This window comes from Talpa occidentalis, unplaced genomic scaffold (assembly GCF_014898055.3).
Source record: "Talpa occidentalis isolate TD23 unplaced genomic scaffold, MPIMG_talOcc4v2.1 talOcc4.17, whole genome shotgun sequence".
In the NCBI taxonomy this organism is placed as follows: Eukaryota; Metazoa; Chordata; class Mammalia; order Eulipotyphla; family Talpidae; genus Talpa; species Talpa occidentalis.
In genome coordinates, this window is record NW_023601754.1 from 38,981,992 (window position 1) to 39,001,959 (window position 19,968).

At 51.9% G+C, this 19,968-nt stretch overlaps 1 protein-coding gene across 2 annotated transcripts; it reads right to left on the reverse strand.

Annotated features, from left to right (window-relative positions):
• Positions 1-206: 206 nt before the first annotated feature.
• NPHS1 (NPHS1 adhesion molecule, nephrin) lies at positions 207-19,457 on the reverse strand. 2 transcript variants are annotated; one of them, XM_037518033.2, is made up of 29 exons: positions 18,940-19,457; positions 18,627-18,842; positions 18,143-18,265; positions 17,840-17,968; positions 17,269-17,350; positions 16,802-16,905; positions 16,494-16,621; positions 16,251-16,422; positions 15,912-16,069; positions 15,529-15,673; positions 15,308-15,432; positions 13,284-13,470; positions 12,977-13,106; positions 12,716-12,891; positions 11,671-11,811; positions 11,450-11,590; positions 10,899-11,020; positions 9,741-9,912; positions 9,500-9,656; positions 9,253-9,404; positions 7,508-7,619; positions 7,250-7,431; positions 5,442-5,498; positions 4,421-4,540; positions 4,257-4,281; positions 4,080-4,155; positions 3,827-3,920; positions 3,615-3,730; positions 208-1,293 (listed from the first exon to the last, which is right to left on the reverse strand). In XM_037518033.2, exons 1-29 carry the CDS (start codon positions 18,995-18,997, stop codon positions 1,162-1,164), a joined length of 3,732 nt encoding a protein of 1,243 aa, XP_037373930.1. In that variant the 5' UTR covers positions 18,998-19,457; the 3' UTR covers positions 208-1,161. The 2 variants fall into 2 exon arrangements, with proteins under 2 accessions (XP_054553071.1, XP_037373930.1); XM_054697096.1 differs by lacking the exon at positions 4,421-4,540 and having other exon boundaries at positions 207-1,293.
• Positions 19,458-19,968: the final 511 nt, after the last annotated feature.

Below are 19,968 nucleotides of genomic sequence, written 5' to 3' on the forward strand. Positions count from 1 at the left end.
AGCAGGAGAGGCAGGAGAGGCAGGAGAGGTCTGCTGTGCCATGTGTGTATCTCCCTGGCGGGCCAGGGATCAAACTCAGGCTGTAGCAGGGATAGCACAGAGATTTGACCCCTAGGCCACTAGGGAGGCCCTGTATATATTTTAAAGCAATCACCATAGTAAGTCTAGTGGACTTATTGGAATAAGTAGTTTTAATAATAAAATTAATCAAATAAAAGTGGAGGCCTCAAGAAAGATTACACTTAACTATACCTTGTTCATCAGGGAAACAGACGGATTTCTCAGTTTGCTTTTCCTGCTCTTCAATATAAAGAATAAGAATTCTCTTGCTGGGCGGCTTTACTTTGGAATTTGTTTTTAAAATCACCTTAGTTGAGGTATAATTTATGTACGTAAAATGCACTCCTGTTAAATGCACAGGTTGATGACTTTTGACAAATCCACAGACCCATGTAACCATCACCACAGTCATGATAAAGCGCATTTCCATCAGCCCCCAAGTTCCCTCATACATTTTGCAATAAACTCCTTTCTCATGGTCCCAAACACCCCTTGGTCTGCTGTCACCAGATTACCTTTCCTGCTTGAGAGTGTCTGTACAAGAAATCATACATACGTGTTCTTTTGTCTCTAGCTGGTTTTGACAGTCTATTTTATTTTCTACAGAAATAGATGTTTATGTTTCCATGAGTATCACGGTTTATACATCATGTTTTAGAAAACTGTGGAAAACAGTAAAACAAGTGGGATATACCAACAGTTCTTAATTTCACTTATTACCACCTCTTTCAGTTGCCATTGAACTCAAAATGAACTGAGTTTTTAAAACGTCTTTTCACACTTTTGAAAATTTTACTTCAAAAGCATAAAGACCCTCAGCACAGCCTTATTGTTTTGGCTATGTCCTTTTCACATCGCTGTATTCCTTTGGAGGAGTTTAGTTTCCAAAGCCAAAGCTAGGAAGAGTCTTGTTTACCTTCACGCCAGCTGCAATCAGCTTCTGGCACTTACACACACCCTGCTATGTCCTCCCTTGAAAAAGTCCAGTCTCTTTGTATCTTATGAAGTTCCCTCAGCAAGCTCAGCCCAGGCCGGAGTGAAGATGACCACTGTGATATGTTGCGGGACATAACAGGTATAGGCAGAGGGTGTTGAGACATTTCACACCAGATGTCCCCTCAGCTCAAAGGGTAGAGAATCAGGTTCCATAGGGGCCAAGTCCCTGGCCACCTGATCATAGATTCTTCTTGGATCTTCATACATGTCCTCAGACCAGTGATGGTCCCCGGGTCCCTGACAAGCAAAGGAGGAGTTAGAACTACATAGAGATGCCCTGTGGATCAGCTTTGTAGCTCTGAGGATACACACTCTTGCTCAAACTGCCCCCCCCACCCCTCAATGCTTCATCTTCTAATTATAGAAAAACCCCAACATAGGGCCTCCCTGGTGGTGCAAGGGGTTAAGACACAACCTATGAAGCTATTCACAACCTCTGCAACATGAGTTTGATCCCCAGCCAGGGAGCTACCCACATGGCACAGCAGACCTCTCCTGTCTCACCCGCTGCTCCCCTCAGGCAGTGTACATCTGCCTGTTCTGCTCCCCAATCTGTCTCTGGTGAATCCTCTCACCTCCCCACACACACCTCTGGCCTGTACCCCAGCTCTTGAATGCAGAAATAAATAAATCTTTTTTTTTAAAAAAAGAAAAACCCCAGCATATACAAAGAGGATGGTGACTAGAATGAACACCCATCATGAATCCCTACAAACTGCCCACCTTACTTCAACAATATCCACCCTTTGATAATAGTGATTTATCTATGTCTTCTCACCCCATTGACCCCTCTAACTGGATTGTTTTTTATTCAAGCTCAAGCTATCTCCTGATTTCCTTCAAAAAATAATTTAGATGTCAGAAATGAAAACTTTTAGAGTCCACGATATCAGCTATGGGAACTGTGGGGTGTGGCTTGTGATTTCTCTGGTCCTTAGTTGGGATGCCCTTTGCCCTAAGAACAGGAGAAAACAGTAGTTACAGCTCAGTACACTTAGAACAGATTTTTCTGGGGGCCAAATAAGGCCTGATGCTTGTGCTTGCATGCTTTTTAGATTTTTTTATTTTAAATTTTGAAATTATTGGGGAACATTAAATGTAAAACAACATTTGTGACATATAAACTTTCATGAAATTCAAATTTCATTATAAAAAATGTTATGGGAACTTAGCCATGCCCTTTCATTTCTGTACTGTCTCTGGCTGCCTTTACATTTCAATGACACAGTTGAGTGGCTTTTAGAAAGATAGTATGTCCTGCGAGGCCTATTTGCTGCCAGACTCTTTATATGGGGGGCGAGGGGGAGGGAGTGTGCAGGCTGCTTCCCGCGCTTTGGAGGGCACATGCGGTTCAGCACCATGGACAGCAGTCAAGGGGCGTTATTTCCGCACAGGCGGGAAAATACCATCCGAGCCTAGTGCCCCATCTGGCACAATCTAACAGGGATATCCTTGACCCATAGGCGCCAGAGCACTAGCCAAGGTCACAAAGACTGTCATCTGCCATCTCCTGCCTCAGCGATTGGTTCAGCAGTGAGTTTGTAACTCAAGCTAAACCAGTAAGTGTTAGTGTTAAGGTTTTGGAGCTATAGAAAAGGAGGCCTTCCCTTTCTTTGAAGGCTCCTAATCTAATAGGATGCAAGCCTGGATTTGCCAGGGACATCTTTAGGAAGAATTCTGGGTTCAGCTGGGTGGTCCGGAAAATAATTCTATTCCTTGACTTCAGTTGAATGGGCCAAAGAATTTTTTCTTTTCTTTTCTTTTTTTTTTTTAAAGATTTATTTATTTATTTATACAAGCACTGGGTACAGCCAGAAGCGCGGGAGGGTGAGAGAATTCACTAGAGCCAGAGCGGGGAGCAGGACAGGCAGACTGACGAAGTACACTGCTGAGGGGAGCAGCGGGCGGCAGGAGAGGTCTGTGCGCCATGTGGGACACTCGCCCGGTGGCTGGGGATCGAACTGGCACTGCAGAGGCTGCAGGCAGCTTTGCAGCCCAGCGCTCAACCACTGCGCCACCAGGGGAGGCCCCAAAGAATTTTTTCTTTATAGTTACTCTGCTTAACCAGTGGAATGGAAATGGCTAGTTATCCAGGGAAATGCACGTCTCCCTTATGCCACACTAACAGAGCTGTAGCGAGGCCTGTAGCTGCCAAGATGGACTACGTTTCTCAGCTTCCTTTGCAGGATAATGAGAGCAGAACGTACCATTTCTGGGCCTGAACCATAAGGGAAGGCTGTGCCTCTATCACCTTCTTTTTCCCTTTCCCATCAGTTGAATACCCACCCCCACCACTGAATGGTTCCTTCCATGCAGACTTGGACAGCATGCTAGGGGAGGGCCAAGGAACACAATGGAAAGAACTTGGGTTCTGAAATAGGCACATGCAGCAGTCACTTGCCTTTGGCACCTATTAGAGAAAGAAACAGACTATCTTCTTTAGACCATGGGATGCAGGCCTCTTTGTTACAGCAGCTAGCTTATCCTAACTAACACAAGCATCAGGTGGTGGGTTTCTGGCACTAGCCAGGAAAGATTTCTGCTGATACAAATCTCACCATCTGAACTTCATCGTAGAGGGATCCCCAGGCTCCAGGCGGGGGGTACAATCTTTCCACCTCATCGTACAGGTGCTCAGGAAAGACCATATTCTCTACTTCAAGACCTGTGAAACCTGGAGTTGGAGCAGATGCAAGAGATGAGCAGGGCACCTGGTCAGGCATCAGGGGACTCTATGATTGAGGGTAGTTCTGATGTGGGCATGACTCACCTCGAGCATAAGACTCCTCCTCCAGTGTGGGGGGTAGCTGGCGGCCAAAATCCTTCATGGAGTGGTAATATGGCTCTACATCTGTAGTGCTAACCTATCCCCCCCCAAAAAAAAGCAACACAGATAAAGTCCTTCCTACCCTCTGGCTCAGTATTTCCTGGAAAAGGCAATGACTAGCCTGAAGTTAACAGCAGAATCTTCGTCACTGTCAGGTCCTGTCTGCGGGGCTGTCAGAACCCCTCCCCCTACTCACCGTGGAGCTCCGAGTGTCCCGGTCCCCAGTCCACTGGCTCCCCTCATATTCATTCCTGATTCGGTACTCCTCTGACCTTCGAGGTATGGAGCAAAGTTACCTGATGACCCTCTGATATCTGTCACCCCCAAACCTTCTCTCAGAGCACTCCCTAATGGGAAATTACCCCCCACTTACCCTGCCTCTGTCTTCTCTGAGATGCCTGAGGGAAACAGGAAGAGAGGGGTCAGAGGTGCCCCCCTGAGCCCAGCTGGTTCAGGGAGACTTTCAAATATGCAGCTGCCCCGAGACTTCCCGTCACCCTGGGGCTTCCCTCCTGAGAGAAAAGGGTCTCTTCTCACCCTCAGCAAGACGCCTCATTCTGCGCTGCCAGAGGTAGCCCCCAACACAGGAGGCATTAGAGAGCAGTAGAAGACCCCCAACAGCAAACAGCACAGGCAGCAGGGGCAGCTTTGAGGGTCCTGGGGGGTGGAAGTTACCCTCAGTGAGCCCAAATCAAGTGGCACTGGGCCCCAAGCCAGGTTCTGGGGAAATCCCATCCCTGACCAAGCCAAGCCCTCCTCCAGAGTCAGGGTGGCAAATGGGGATGGGTTTCCTTGCCAACTCCTTGCCGCTCCAGGGCAGGTGATTCCTTTCTCACGTCAAGTCATTAGTAGTAAGTCCTGCCTTTGCTTGGACTCAGGCAGAAGCATCAGCTCCTTAGCTGGGCATTCAAGACCTTCTGTGATCTGGCCTCTTCCCACATTTCTAGATTTGCCCACCTACCGTAAGCTCTGGGATCGGACCCTCCATCCACACCAACCAAACACTGGCTGTTTCCAGAATCACTGACACTGACATAGTCAAGTATCTGTCCTTAAGTGTCTTCTCTTCTAGAGTAAACTATTTGCTCTCAAACTCCATATCGAATGACTTCCTCTTTGCACAAACTTCAGGCTCCTTTACCTGAAGACAAAGCTAAGTACCTCTAAGACAAAGCTAAGGTGTGCTCAGCATCCATCTCTCCAAGTTCTGTGAAACGGTCACTCCCCTGCTGAGTGTGTAGGGCTCTGGGAGGACTCCCTGGAGGACACATCCCAATTGGCCAGTAAGTGCATCTATACCTCTTTCCACAGTGATTAGAGATCAGAATTAGAACCCAGTGGGATTCTGCCAGAACATTAGGACAGCCCTCTGCTAGCTGCTAAGAAATGAGATGAATGCTGGAGGTGTAGGGAGATGTCTTTGCTTTCACATCCAAGCAAGACAAAGGCTAAGGATGTGGATGAGGGAATTAGAGGGACAGAACTTAGTCCCGTGGGACTGCAGCCACTGGGGAGAGGAGGCAGGGATACAGACTAGAAAGTTCTATTCAGGACTCACCTTCAGGCGGCTCTGTAGGTGGTTGACCATCAGGTTCTCCAGAAGGTTGATCTAGACCTGAAGGGTGGATATGAAGAGTGTAAATTAGGAGCCTCCCTGGTGGTGCAAGGAGTTAAGCACTGCACTATGAAGCAATTCGAAGCCTCTGCAGCACGAGTTCAACCCCCGGCCCGCCAGGGAGCAACCCACATGGCGAAGCAAATCTCTCCTGTCTCACCCGCTGCTCCCCTCAGCAGTGTGTTTCAGTCAGTCTGCCTGTTCTGCTCCCCACTCTGTCTCTGGTGAATCCTCTCACCCCCCACATCTCTGGACTGTGCCTCAGCTCTTGTATGCATAAATAAATAAATCTTTTTTAAAAAGAGTGTAAATTAACATCAAGAACCTTAAATTAAGGGATAAACCTTAAATATTTCTGTGTCTCCTATTAAGTTTTCCAACCAATTTTGAGACTCCTGGGAATTGATTTATGGCTTAGGAATATCCCAAAGAGACCTAGAAATTGCTGGTAATATTACTATGAATAATACCATGAATAGCCATTCCAATACCAATAATAATTATTATTACTGATAAGCACTTCATGGTGTGCAAGATTCTTTTAATCAGAATTGTCAATTTGGGGGCTAACCAAAAAAGATGCTAAGCTCTCAGGATTGCTTAATAGAGGTATAACTTCTAGAGCAAAGGAGGTGAATGTAGTACTTTATGTTTTAGTGTTGAGAGAGAAGACTAAGAACAAGAAAAAAAAAGTAGAGAAGTTTGTAGGTATAGAAAATGCTGTTCTGTCAAGAAGAGAGAGAGAAAGAAAGTTAGGTCTCTTTGTACAGGGCCCTGATCTAAGCACTTCAGAAACAATAACTCATTTAATCCTCACAAAAGTCTGAAAAGATCTTACTTTCAGAAACTGAGGCACAAGAGATCTGAGATCTGCCTTAACTTTAGAAACTGGGGTTCAAACATGTTATATAACTTGCTAAGTTCTCACGACTAGAAAGTGACATAGCTAGGATTTGAACCCAGGTTTGTTAGAACCAGATTTGGTGTGACTAAGCAACCATGGCCCTGCAGTGCCTGCCAGAGTCAATACCTCCCCATTTGCCAAGTGCAAGGAACTTTGCATTTCATCAAAGTTGCTGAATTTATTTGTATAATGGCTTTTTTTTTTATAATACTTCCCAATTATCCCCTTAATGTCTGTTGGATTAGTAGTAATGTCCCTTTTCCATTTCTGATAGTCAAGTTGTATCTCCTTTTGCTGTTGTTGTTGTATTGCTTACAAATTTTATTGATCTCTGAAAAAAAGAAACTTGGTTTCATTGATTTTTCTCTGTTGTTTTTCTGTTTTCTAGTCCATCAATATATACTCTTACCTCTATTACTTCTTTCTCTTTACTTTCAGTTCAATTTGCTGTTCTTCTAGATGGAAACTTATAATGTCAGTTTGGGCCTTTCTTTTTTAAAATCTAATATGAGCATTTACTGCTATAAATTTCCCACTAAGCACAGCTTTAGTTAGCTGCACCTCACAATCTTCATTTTCATGCAATTCAAACTCTTCCCTAATTTCTTTTGAGTCATTAATTATATTCAGTATAGTTTAGCAGCTAAAAACTGACCTCCTAAGTTCATCTGCCTGAGTTGCAATCTCAACTCTAGCTCCTTCTAGCTGTGTGACCTTTGACAAGTCACTTAACCTCTCTGGTCTCAGCTTATTGATCTGCAAAAAGGGAATAATAGTAATGACTTCACTGTACCCCCCTATACGTCCTCTGAGGAACTCTGCCCAAGTCTTAACTGTTCTTTCTCACCTGGGGTGGTGATAGTGGTCTGGGACCCCTTGCTATCTAGTCCGCTCTCCCCGAGTGCGTTGCTGGCCAGGAGCCAGATCCTATACCGGGTAGATGGCTGCAGCCCAGTCAGTGTGAATGTGGTGGCCTCAGGTGGCAGGACGTCCATGTAGAAGAAGCCTGGCATCCCCAGGGCCTCATACCTGCGTGGAGACAGAGGGCAGTCATTCCAATAGGCCCTGCCTTGCCTCACCTCCTCCTGCCGCGACAGGCACCCACCTGACTTGGAATTTCTGTGGCAAGCCCCCATCAAAGCCAGGCTTCCACTCCAGCCCCACCGAGTAGGGGGTCACACTCACGACCTTTAATCCCAATGGAGGATCAGGGCGGCCTTTGGGGAAAAGAATGTGGAAAGAAATCAGAGGACATAAAAGGATCCCAGTGGTTTCTTCCAGATTTTTCTTAAGAATGATTTTAAATATACTGCCCATTCTTGTCATGCATGGTGTTTGTGTTCTATCAAGTCACCGGGAATGCTGAGTTAGCAAACACCAGATCATAGCTTCTGGGGGAAAGCAGGGTTGAGGTCCTGCTAGCCTCGGGTCACATTTTTGCCTGCTGACCAATCCATGATCTTGTTTTATGTGCATTCTGCTTATTTACTATGCATCGTTGATTCACGAGCAACTGAACTCATGGCCAACCGCAGTGCACTGATGCCTGCATGAAGCTTACCCAGCACAACTGTTTGCTCCTTAAGGCATAACACAGCCTTCTTGTGTTTGGAAATACTCAACAGCACTGCCCCTGGCGGGCATTTAAATAACAAGATCACTAACAAAAAAACACAAAAGTACAAAAAAGGTGGAGCTAAATAGCATGCAGAAAAGACCCCTGGTTACAGCGCACCAGCTGAAACACTGACTCTATCTCATCTGAGAAGAAGCTCATTGAGCGACTTGAATTTATCATCCACACTGTACATGTCCCTGAATGAGTGAAAAAGCACCATGAATATTGATTTGGGGGCTACAAATACATTTTAACAATTAAAGCCAATTTGCAAATACAGACCGTCCAAATCATGAAGACTGACTAGAATATATATGTTGCCTGTAGTGGATTTTTGAGGGTGCCTATCTCACACCCTCATCTCTCTGGTTGCAGAACCCTGATTATCCTTTGGAGAACCACTTGCCCACATTCTCAGGCCATGTGATTGTGACGGAAGTGACCTCACTCCTAGTAGGACAGACATGTGCCCAGGCCTGGCCAAGAAGAATATCGCCTTCCCCTGACTGGGGGAATCTTGGCAGGGAGCCAAGCAGCGTCAATGCATCCTAATTCTAGAACTTTCATACCACTGTAAGGAAGGCAAAGAAGTCTTTACTTCCCCAAGAAAATCTAACAGCAGCTATGAAAAGTCATAGTATAAAACCAACACAGAGGGCCTCCCCTGGTGGCACAATGGTTGAATGCTGGCCTGTGAAGCTGCCCGCAGCCTCTGCAGGGCGGGTTCGATTCCTGGCCGCCGGAGAGGGTCCCACATGGCACGACAGACCTTTCCTGTCTCACCCGCTGCTCCCCTCAGCAATGTATTTCGTCAGTCTGCCTGTTCTGCTCCCCGCTCTGGCTCTGGTGAATTCTCTCACCCTCCCGTGCTTCTGACTGTACCCAGTGCTTGTATGAATAAATAAATAAATCTTAAAAAAAAAAAAAAAAAAAACCCAACACAGAAAAGCAGACCCGGGGGATGGAGAGTTCTTGAAAGCTGAACCTGGACCCAGCAACTCCTGAAAGTAATTTTTAGTTACTTGGACTAAAAAATCCCCCTCTTTGTTGTGGGTTTCCAGAAGCTTCAGTCCCCATTAGGATTTTTGGGACAGACAAAAACTCCAACCTCACTTATAAACATTTCTCAGGTTTCAGTAACACTGTCAGTCTGGGAACACCAAGAGACTTGGGGATTGATGCAGGGGCACCCCCACCCCCTCCGTGCCCACTTCAGCCCCCTCCCATCATACTGATGCTGACGAGTTGAATATTGGTGTGGTCTGAACCGAGGGGGTTGGTGGCCGTGCACGTGAAGAGGGCGTAGTCCTGGGCTGCAGACACATTGGCAATGGTCAGGAGACTGCTGTGGACGACCCCCTGGTGGTACGTGTGTTCCGTGTACCTGGAGAGGAGGGGCGGCAGGGGCTCAGGGAGGGAAACCAGAGCTGGGGGACCGGAGCAGGGGCTGGAGTGCTGCCTGGCTGCGCCTGGGCTCACCTGGGATCCTGGAGATCCAGAGGAACCCCGTTTTTGGTCCAAGTGAAGACAATGTTGGGGACACCTCGGGCACGACAGTGGAGGGTGGCAGAACTGGTACTATCTCCAGCTGCAGCCACCTTAGTTAGGGGAGTGGGGTGCTCTACCTGGGGGGCAACTAGGAGGGGTTGAGAGTCGATGTGAGGTATGTGGATGAACATGAGAGATGAGGGTTTAGTGGTAGCAGTTGGGTGTTACTCACATCTGACAACAAGACGGACAAGGCCTCGGGCTGGAGGTGCCACTCCATTGTCCACGATGCACTGGTAGGCACCAGCCTGCTCTAGCTTGGCATGGCGGAATCGCAGACGCCCAGTGGATCCCTTTGACACTTTTTCTGCATCATCAAAGTTCTGGTCTTCCTCCTCTTCTCCCTGGGGGCCCAAAACACAGTAGTTGGTTTCTCAGACTGGACCCAGCTCCATTGTCCCCCAGAATGAGTCCCACTGGCAGCTTCAGTTTTCCAGCCACAATCAGCCTTCCCAGATTTAACCCCCCATCACCCATCCATCCATCCATCCACCCATCCATCCATCCATCCATGTATCCAATCAGTCTCGAACAGGCCCATCTATTCATCCATCAGTCTAGCCAACCGCTCACTCATCTGTTGATCCAGTTATTCATGCTTAGAACCATGTATCCATCAAGGCACACATCTATTTATCCATTCACCTAACCATCCATCCATCCACTTCTCCGTCCATTTATTCACATTCATTCCAACATCTGTCTTCCTTTTATTAACTCATATATCCACCCGTCCACCTATCTACCCAACCACTTCAAAAATACCCCCATAAACACATACATCTATTCATCAACTCATCTATCTGTCTATTTCTCCACTGACCATCCATCCATCCACTCCATCATCCCCCAGAATGAGTCCCACCTACAGCCTTAGTCTTCCAGCTACCATCTGTCTTCACAGAACTAACCCCCCATCATCCATCCATCCATCCATTGTCTTTCTACTGAGGGTGTATCTAGTCATCCATCTACCCTCTAATCTAATCCACTTATCTACCCATTTCTCTCATTCAGTCATCTAGCCACCCTTCCATGCATTCATCCATTCATTTGCTTGTTCATCCATCTGCCCTTCCATTCACTCACACATCTATCCACATGTTCATCTACCCATCCATACCCATCCACTTGCCTGCTCACCTGGGGATCTATCCACTTATGTACCCACTCACGTGTCATCAGCAGCAAGTTCTTGGATCTGCCCTGACGAGTGTGCAGCTGTGCAGCATCACATAGAGGGGAGCCCCTCCTCCCAAGCAGCTCACAGTCCCTAGTAAGAACCACAAACCCCAGCCCTACCTCCATTTACCAAAGGTTGAATTCTCACCAGCCTCTCCCAGCTGAACATCTCTGGAAGGACAGGATTGGCATCCACAGTGCAGACTATGTCCACAGAGCCCCCAACATTCACCTCTGTGGGGTCCTGGAGAGTCCGGATGATGGGAGCATCTGGGGGAGGTAGGGGCTTGGGGAAGGCACTGGCCTAGGCAGGCCATGGCGGGAGAGGGCCTGGGGTGGGACAGTGTCTAAAAGGCACCCAGGACAGTTACAGAAGTGAGCGAAGACCATCCTGGTAGAGGCGCTCTTGGGTTAGCGGGGTTCTCCCACCCTCTACCCAGCCTCGGCTTTCATGGTGGGCTTGATGTCCCTGTTAGTGGGTCCTGCCTGGCAGAGATTCCACACAGGAAGTGGGTGTCCCACCATGGGCCTGACTAGCACTTGGTGGGGGCGTTTCCAGCAGGGGTGACTGTCCCTAGGTGGGCAGAGCTTACACCAGGAGGAGACTCAACAGAGGGCAGAGTTTCTTGGCTGGGGGGGGTCCCTTGGTGGACAGGGCTCCAGAGTGCCCTAATTTTCGAAGGTGAGGAGGGCGCTTACAGTGCACATCCAGCCGCACGAGCGCCTCCGCAGTGCCCTCCGAGTTCTGGCAGTGGAGCTGGTAGAGGCCACCATCTGCGCGGGTCACGTTCCACAGCTGCAGAGCTCCCCCAGACAGGATGCGGTGCCGGGGGCCGCCAGCTGCGGGAGGTCAGGGTCAGGCGCCCGCCAGGCCCTCCGGTCCCCGAGACCCGCCCCGCTCTCAGGCTGGCTCCGCGCACCTGGGCTGAGTCGGTAACCGCGGAAGGTCCAGTTGAAGGCCTCGGGGGTGGGGTTGGCAGACACGGACACCGGCAGCAGGGCCTCGCCTTGTTCCACCGCGGTCACCACAAGCACCTGCTCCCCCAGAAACTCTGGAGGGTCTACATGAGGGGTGCCCCCGGGAGTCAAAGTTGTTGTTAAAGTTGGGGGATCCGAGATGAATTTAAGATCAGGTATAGGTTTAAAGTAGGGGTCGCTACTAGATTTAAGGTCGTGGACAAGGTAACAGTTAAGTTGCCTTAAGAGTAGAGGCCATGGGCCTCCCTGGTGGCATTTTTGAAAAAGGCTCATTTATTTATGCATACAAGAGCTGGGGTACAGGCCAGAGATGTGGGGTATGAGAGGATTCACCAGAGACAGAGTGGAGAGCAGAACAGGCAGATAGACCAAAATACACTGCTGAGGGGAGCAGCGGGCGAGACAGGAGAGGTCTGCTGCCCCATGTGGGTAGCTCTCTGGCTGGGGATCTAACTTGTGCTGTAGTGGCTGTGGATTCCTTCACAGACTGTGTCCTAACCCCTTGCGCCACCAGGGAGGCCCCCTGGTGGCACTTGGCAGCCACTGCAGCACGAGTTCAATCCCTGGCCAGGGAGCTACCCACATGGTGCAGCAGACCTCTCCTGTCTCGCCCGCTGCTCCCCTCAGCAGTGTATTTCAGTCAGTCTGCCTGTTCTGCTCCCCACTCTGTCTCTGATGAATCCTCTCACCCCCTGACAACCCCCACCCCCCGCACCTCTGGCCTATACCCCAGCTCTTTTATGCATAACTAAATAAATTAAAAAAAAAAAAAGAGTAGGGCCACGGTCTGGATTAAGGGTGGACAGAGGGATCAGGATAGGGTCAAGGGCTCAGGTGGAGGACAAATGCGCGATGGGGGCTGAGCAGGAGCAGGGATGAGGATAAGGGCCAGACAGGGGCTAAGATTCAGGATGGAGGGGAAAGACTTGAAGGCCCAGTAGCTTAGGGACTAGGGACTTGAGAGAGGCCCCAGGCCAGGAAACATACACAGAACGTTGAGGCGGTAGAAGGCGCTCACGGTCTCCCTGAGCGTGGCGCTGTGGGCCCTGCAGGTCACACCGTGGCCGTGGTCACGGGATGTCAGTCTCAGAAGGACTGTCCTGGCGGCAGATGAGCCTTTGAACGGGGCAGTCCGGGGCCGGGCGGTGGCCACATCTTCCAGCCTGCAGAGGGGGCAGGGGGTGGGGTGGTCAGGTCAGGACTGGGGGTGGGGGGGCGGCCAGGATGCGGGGGCCCTAACACTCTTACCTCTCCCCCTCCTTGTCCCAAGACAGATTGACGGGAGGGTTACTGCTGATGCTGACGCAAGTCAAGTTCAAGGCGTCCCCGGGGCGGAGCTCGGACGCATTGGCCAGGATGGTCAAGTTGGTCGGGGGGACTTGGAAATGAACGTGTGGATCTCAGAGATGAGGAGGCCCCCCCTGCTTCCACCAGGTCTCGCTCCCTGACCCCCCCAAAGCCCGGTGAGCCCGAGGGCATCCTGGCCCTGAGGTCTCCCCTGTGCCCCCACCCAGATCTCCAGCCCGCCCTGCGGCCTGGCCATGCCCGCGCTCACATTGCACCACCAGCTGCGTGGATGCGCTGAGCTGGCCGGCCTTGCACGTGAACTTGGCCAGGTTGTCCGACGGGCCCGTGATCAGCACCAGCTCGCGGGAGAAGGTGCTCCCCGATTTCTCCAGGCTGCCCAGCTGCACCCGTCGCGGCTCCTGGGGCTGCCGCGGTTCGGACACCGTGCGCGAGTCCTGCGGGCCGAGTCTGACTGGGGGACCGCGGTAGCCCTGCCGTCCCCCACCCAGCCCTGAGGTTGCCCACATCTGGCTGTGTGATGAGGAAAAGGAGCCCGCTTTCGTGAGCACGTGACTAGGGTAAAGCACAGGGCCTAGAATTGAGCAACACACACACACACACACCCTGCATCTCTTCACCCTGGGCCCCCTGAGTTGGGGCCCCCTGAGTCGGTGGGTCTTGCTCTCTGGAGACCTGCAACTGTCAGGGTTTCCTGCCTACCCTCTGCCAGGCACCTCAAAAATCAGCCTCAAAAATCATTCCTGCTGCATTTACCAACATCATAGGCCAGAAAAAAACCCCTTTGGAATTCCCCTACTTTTCCCAGAATTTCTTCATTTTCCCCCCAGCCTTTTCCCCCCAGCCTTTTCCCCCAGGCTCTTTTTTTTTTTTTAAAGATTTATTTATTTATGCATACAAGATGGGGTACAGGCCAGAGATGTGGGGAATGAGAGGATTCACTAGAGACAGAGCGGGGAACAGAACAGGCAGACTGACTGAAATACACTGCTGAGGGGAGCAGCGGGCGAGGCAAGAGAGGTCTGCTCGCCATGTGGGTAGCTCCCTGGCCGGCCGGGGATCGAACTTGTGCTGCAGAGGCTGTGGATTGCTTCATAGCGAGGTGCTTAACCCCTTGAGCCACCAGGGAGGCCCTAGCCTTAATTCTTTTTCTTAAAATTTTCACTTACCTCAAATTTTCTTTGACCTTTGTCTATATCCAGTTGTTTTTCCACAGATTTCTGGATCCTTCCCTAATATTCCGTTATTATCCTAGTTTTTTACACTAATGCTCGGTATGGTTCAAATTCTTGGCAGTTCCCTAAAATTCTAGCCAACTAAATGAAATTCCAATGTCATTCCTATAATTTCTAGTCTTTGCCTCTTAGCTCCTTAGTGCCCCAGGATTTTCCCAGAATTCTGTCAGAATTTCTTTAAATGTAAATGGAATTTTATTCTCTTATTCCCAAGACCCAAGAGTCCGATTTAATATTAATGATTTTCAAATGTTAAAATGATTTTCAAATTGTTCAAATTTTCAAACATTAATGATTTTTCAAATGCTAACCTTTCTCCAAAATTTCTAGCCCTCGCCCAGACTCTCATTCTTTGTTCCTGAAATTTAGTCATTTCCTAAAATGTTTGCCATTTCACCTGCATTCTGAGATTTCACTAGAATTTCCTTTCATTCTGTGAAATTAATAGACTTTTCTTTATGATTCCAAATCCCCACCCAGAATTTCTTACTCTAGAACTCTCAGGTTTATTCGGAATTTCCAGAATTTTCCTAGAATTCCATTTAATTTTCCTGGCATTTATGTTGTTTCCAATTCCCTGCCCAAACTCAAAATCTCCAGTACTTGTCAATAAATTCAGATTTGGGCCTCCCTAGTGGCACAAGGGGTTAAGACGCAACCTATGTGGCTGTCTGCAGCCACTACAGCACAAGTTCAATCCCCGGCCAGGGAGCTACCCACATGGCACAGCAGACCTCTCCTGTCGCACCCGCTGCTCCGCTCAGCAGTGTATTTCAGTCAGTCTGCCTGTTCTGTTCCCCACTCTGTCTCTGGTGAATCCTCTCACCCCCTGCACCTCTGGCCTACACCCCAGTTCCTGTATACATAAATAAATAAATCTTAAAAAAAAAAAAAGAAATTCAGATTTCTAGATGATTTCCCAAGACTCTGGAGAAATGCCTTCCTTCCCACCCCCACAGGGGAAGGCTCCAGGATGGTAACAGTGCTGGGGGCACAGAGGAGAGCCCTTAGGCTGACACAGCTCTTGCTGGGCACCAACCTTGTACCAGGTGAGGGAGGGGTCCGGGTTGCCTCCGATGGCCAAACACACCAGCCTCACCCGGGTCCCAGCCCGGATCTGCTGCCCCTCCGGGGACCCCTCGATCCACAGCTTCTGGGCAGGATCTGTGGGAAGAACCCACAGAAATGGCTCTGTCTCTGTTGGGGCCTGAAGATGGGGTCTCTAGGGCCCGGGAGCCCCCTGATGAGGTGGGGGCTCACATTTCACGTTCAGGGTGAGTGACTTCTTGAAGGTCTCCTTGGTGAAGGCCTCACTGAAGGCCTCGCACGTGAGCATCAGACCGTTGTCCTCACGTCGTGCCAGGAACGTCAGGTTGGACATGGAGATGTGGCCCCCATGCAGGCCCTGGCAGAGAGGGGGCTTCAGAGCTGGGGATAGGGCACCCCCATCCTTGGCACCAGGGACCCGGACTCCAGAAGGGACACCGGAATCATCTCCAGCCCCTCTTCTGTCAGACCCAAGAGTCGGGGGCCTAGTACATGCCCCCCAAGGACCAAGGCTGCCAAGCAGCTCCTTTCCCAGACTCAGCAGTCAGGCCCCCAGCTCTCCCTGCCCTCAGACCCCAGCCTGGGCCCCGCCTTGCCTCCATGACCGTCTCCTCCGTGGGCAGCAGCGGCCGCGGGCCCAGCCACCACCGCAGCAGGGCCCGTGGGCGGCTGGACTTGGTGATGCAGGACAGCGTCACGTTCTTGTTCTCGGACTGGGATGGGGACCCCAGGATGGTAATGGCGCTGGGGGGAACTACAGGGATGGGGGGACAGAGGAGAGACACAGCTGGGCAGCAGGCCTCCCAGACCAGTCCAGACGGAGCAGGGACTGAGCACAGACAAGGTCTTGGCGTCAGATAGGCATGAGCTGGGGCACCAGCAGGTGGTTATCTGGGCCTCAGGCTGATACATGGGCATCTGGCACCCAGACTCACAGGTGACCTGCAGTGTGACCCCGCGCTCCTGGGCCGCTGTAGACACGCTGTTATGGGCCTCACAGCTGAGCCTCACCCCATGGTCTTCCGGCCGCACCACCATCACCAGCAGGCTGCGGGCCACGGCCTGAGCGTGCTCCGTGCCCCATGCTGTGGACACTGGCTGGCCATTCTAGAGGTGGGGACCAGCTCAGTCAGCTCCCGGCCACCTCTGCCCCCGCCCAAGGTGGCTTCTGCTCTTACCTTCAGCCACTGCAGTGTGGCTGGCGGGTTCCCACCTCGGGCCGTGCACAGGAGCTCCAGGCTCTGCCCTGCCCGCACATGCCCCTCATCCAGGCCTGGCCACTCGATGACAGGAGGGCCTGGGGGGACTGAGGAGCGGCTGTCATTCATGGGGGTTCATCCATTCTTTCCATGCCCCACAATCTGCCTCTGAACCCCCAAGCTTTTCACTGAGTCTTGAATTTTCCATTAATCCCCACACTCTTCCAGAGCCCCCAACTTCTGCTCCCCATCCCCAGCGCCCACAGCTGATTCAGCTCCCCACTTACACAGAATATTCATGGTGAGTGAGACCTGGATGGGGCTGTCCAGAGCGGGGCTGGACCCCTCACAGATCAGTAACTGCCCATTATCCGAGCTCTGGGGTGTCACCCTGGGGTGAGAAGTTGGGGTTCTGGAGTCAGAGTCATCATCTGAAATTTGGGGAGTCAGGGTGAAGAGGTGGGGAATCCCAGTCCCCACACCTGGTCTGAATCTCCATAATGATCTCTTCTAGAATCTGGAGTTCCAAGGAAGAGATCTGGGGGGTCACTAGTGATAACTGGGGTCGCACGGGTCACCATCTGGCCAAATTCTTGGTGGAACTGGGCTTTCTAAGTATTCTTGGAGTGTCAGGTGAACAATGTGGTCCCAGATATTCCTACCTGGACCCAAGTGTCCATTTCCCTGGGATATGGGGTTTTCATGGAGAAATGGGGGGGTCAGACTGGGGGTGGGGAGGGCCCAACTTCCATACCTGGCTGTGGCCTCTGTGGTGAAGAGTTTCTCCTGGGACCCCTCATTCACATTAGTAGAAATGTCAGAAACTTCTTGTCCACCTTGGGGTAACAGCAGGACCGGAGAGTTGCTGGGTTCCCCTCAAGGAAGATCCTGGGACCATGGCCTGGACATGCTGCTCCCTCCCCCACTGTGTGCCAACTCTGCTCCCTCCACACAGTCACGCCTCCCCACAAACAGAGTTCTCAGGGCTGAGGGAGGTTCTCCCCGCCTCCACCCTCCCCTCACATCTTTGCTAGTTGTACCAGTCACCCCATCACCTCAGTTCCTCATTTCTGCACCAGTGCTGGCACCCAAATCTGCTGCAGCCTTAGCCTCTTCCCTGGGGCCCAGTCCAGGAGCCCTGCAAACTGCTGGGTGTCCCCTCCCGTGCACGGTGCCCACGGCCTCAGCGTCTCCCCAGGCCTGCTCCTGTGTCCCCTTCTCAGGACTGTCATATTTGGGGGGCCCCTAGGTGGACAATGGGAAGGACATACGCCCACCCCATTCTGGGGGCATCACACTGCCCCCACCCACTCACCCCCACTCACTCTGGAGAAAGATGATGTCCGGTGCTGGCTTGGCATCCCCGGACACACAGCTGACTTCGTACTCCTGTCCGGCCACCCAGGTGACGGTGCTCCCAGCCTCGGGGGTCAGCTGAAGCACCTTGGGGGGCACTGTTGAGAAAGAGACTGGGCTGAGGCACCAGGGCTGGGAAGGAATGAGGATCTGAGCTTTGAGTCTCATTGCTGAAGAAGTGAGTGTGCACCCTGGGGCTGGAAAGCTGGGGACCCGGAGTAGGGGGAGCTGGAAACCCAGACACCCAGGCCCTGGGGGCGCCTCTCCCTTACCCAGGACGGAGAGGAGCACTCTGGGAGACACGAGCTCGGGGCCTGTCTCAGAACGGCCGACCTGGCACTCGTACTCGGCATCGTCGCTGAGGTCACACGCTTCAATGCGCAGGTGGAACTCACCTGCAGGCAGGGCGAGTCAGGGCCGCAGGTCTCTGCTGGTGCCGCGGGTCTGGGGTCTCCCCCCTTACCTTTATTTATTTATTTATTTATTTATTTAGTATTTTATTTATTTATACAAGCACTGAGTACAGTCAGAAGAGCAGGAGGGTGAGAGAATTCACCAGAGCCAGAGCGGGGAGCAGAGCAGGCAGAAGGACCGAAGTACACTGCTGAGGGGAGCAGCGGGCGGCAGGAGAGGTCTGCGCGCCATGTGGGACCCTCGCCAGCGGCTGGGGATCGAACAAGCACTGCAGAGGCTGTGGGGCAGCTTCACAGCCCAGCGCTCAACCGCTGTGCCACCCGGGAGGCCCTCACCCCTTACCTTTAGCAGGGTCCCCTTCTAGGCGGTATCTCGGGAAGCTTGGGATCCTAGGATCGGGGCCCAGGAGGAGCCCATCTTTGGCCCATTGCACCACACTGCCTGGGGCGCGGACCCCACACCGCAATGTGGCAGCGGCCCCCTCCACCACCGTCATGTTTTCAGGCAGACCCCAGAAGCCTCTGGGGGCCAAAGCAGGGCTGGGTGACTGGGCCAGGCCTGGGGACACAGGTGGGTGAGCAGAAGGCAGGGTCTGTCTCTCCAGTGGGAAACAGTGGCCTCTTGCAGCTGAGTCCCAGCCCAGGATCTCACTCACCTGCGGTCAGCAGCCCCACGAAGACCAGGGGCGCCGTGACGGGGGTTCCTAGGGCCATCCGGGCCTCTGCCTGTGGTCCCAGAGCACCCACTGCCTGCCCCTGCGTCTGCCTCTCTCTGGGCCCCTCTCCTACGTGCCTCTCTTTTCTTTGTCTCTCTTTCCACCTGTCTCCTGCTCTTCCTGTTTTCCCTTTCCACAGCGCCTGGCCCCCACCTCTATCTCCCTAGTCTAGGGCACCCCAACCCCTCCCTTCATCAGTCTTTACCTCTCTGGTCTCAGGCACTCTCTGAGTCTCTCCCTTACAGCCTCTGTTTCTCTTCCCTCTCTCCAGTCACACCCACCCCACTGCTTTCCTTCTTTCACCACTCAGCCCCCTCAGGAGGCCCTGTTGTGCCAGGTCTGGGGGCCCAGGAGCCCAGGAGAGTGATGAGGCTAGTGTGGTCTGTGGCAGGGCAGGCCTGTGCCCTTCGCTCAGTCCCCTTCAGCATCACACTCCCCAGAGGTTCTCCTGTGGCTGCAGCTCCAGACCTCACCCTGCAGGCTCCTCCCGGCCCAGCTGGAACATAAAACCCCCTGTCAGCACATACCAGGCGCATTCCTTGGTGCCTCCCCAGCCCCTGTGACCCCAAAGATTTGCCTTGGGTCAGACTCCAGCCTTCCCAGCTCAGCCTGATTCTTCCTGCCCTGGGACATGATTTTGGCAAGAACCTTCCTTCCCCGACCAGACATCACCCGTTTCCGTGATGCCAGGGGTCCCTGCGGGGAGTGTGCAAGAGTGTGAGAGGCTGGAGGAGTGCAGGGGAGAGAGCTGGCACGCATGTGTGCACATGTGAGCACATGGGAGTGTGTGAGCACATGTGTGAACGGGGAAAATGAGTGTGCGTTTGGTCTGTGGGCGTGTGCAGAGCGTGTGAGTGTGTAAGAGGGGCCAGGGTGTAAGTGTGCACGGGGCAGAGTGGACGGCAGGGAAAGGCAGGGCCCAACACCATCCGCAGCTGGTGTGTGCGTTGGCACGAGCCTGGCATGGGG

Coding starts and splice junctions, on each gene's coding strand:
- NPHS1 (XM_037518033.2), bottom strand. CDS start 18,997: ATGGCCCTAGGAACCCCCGTCACGGCGCCCCTGGTCTTCGTGGGGCTG. Junction 4,282..4,420: donor AATGAGGCGTCTTGCTGAGG/GTGAGAAGAGAC, acceptor TGTTTCCCTCAG/GCATCTCAGAGAAGACAGAG. Junction 1,294..3,614: donor TCTACGATGAAGTTCAGATG/GTGAGATTTGTA, acceptor TTTGCTTGTCAG/GGACCCGGGGACCATCACTG.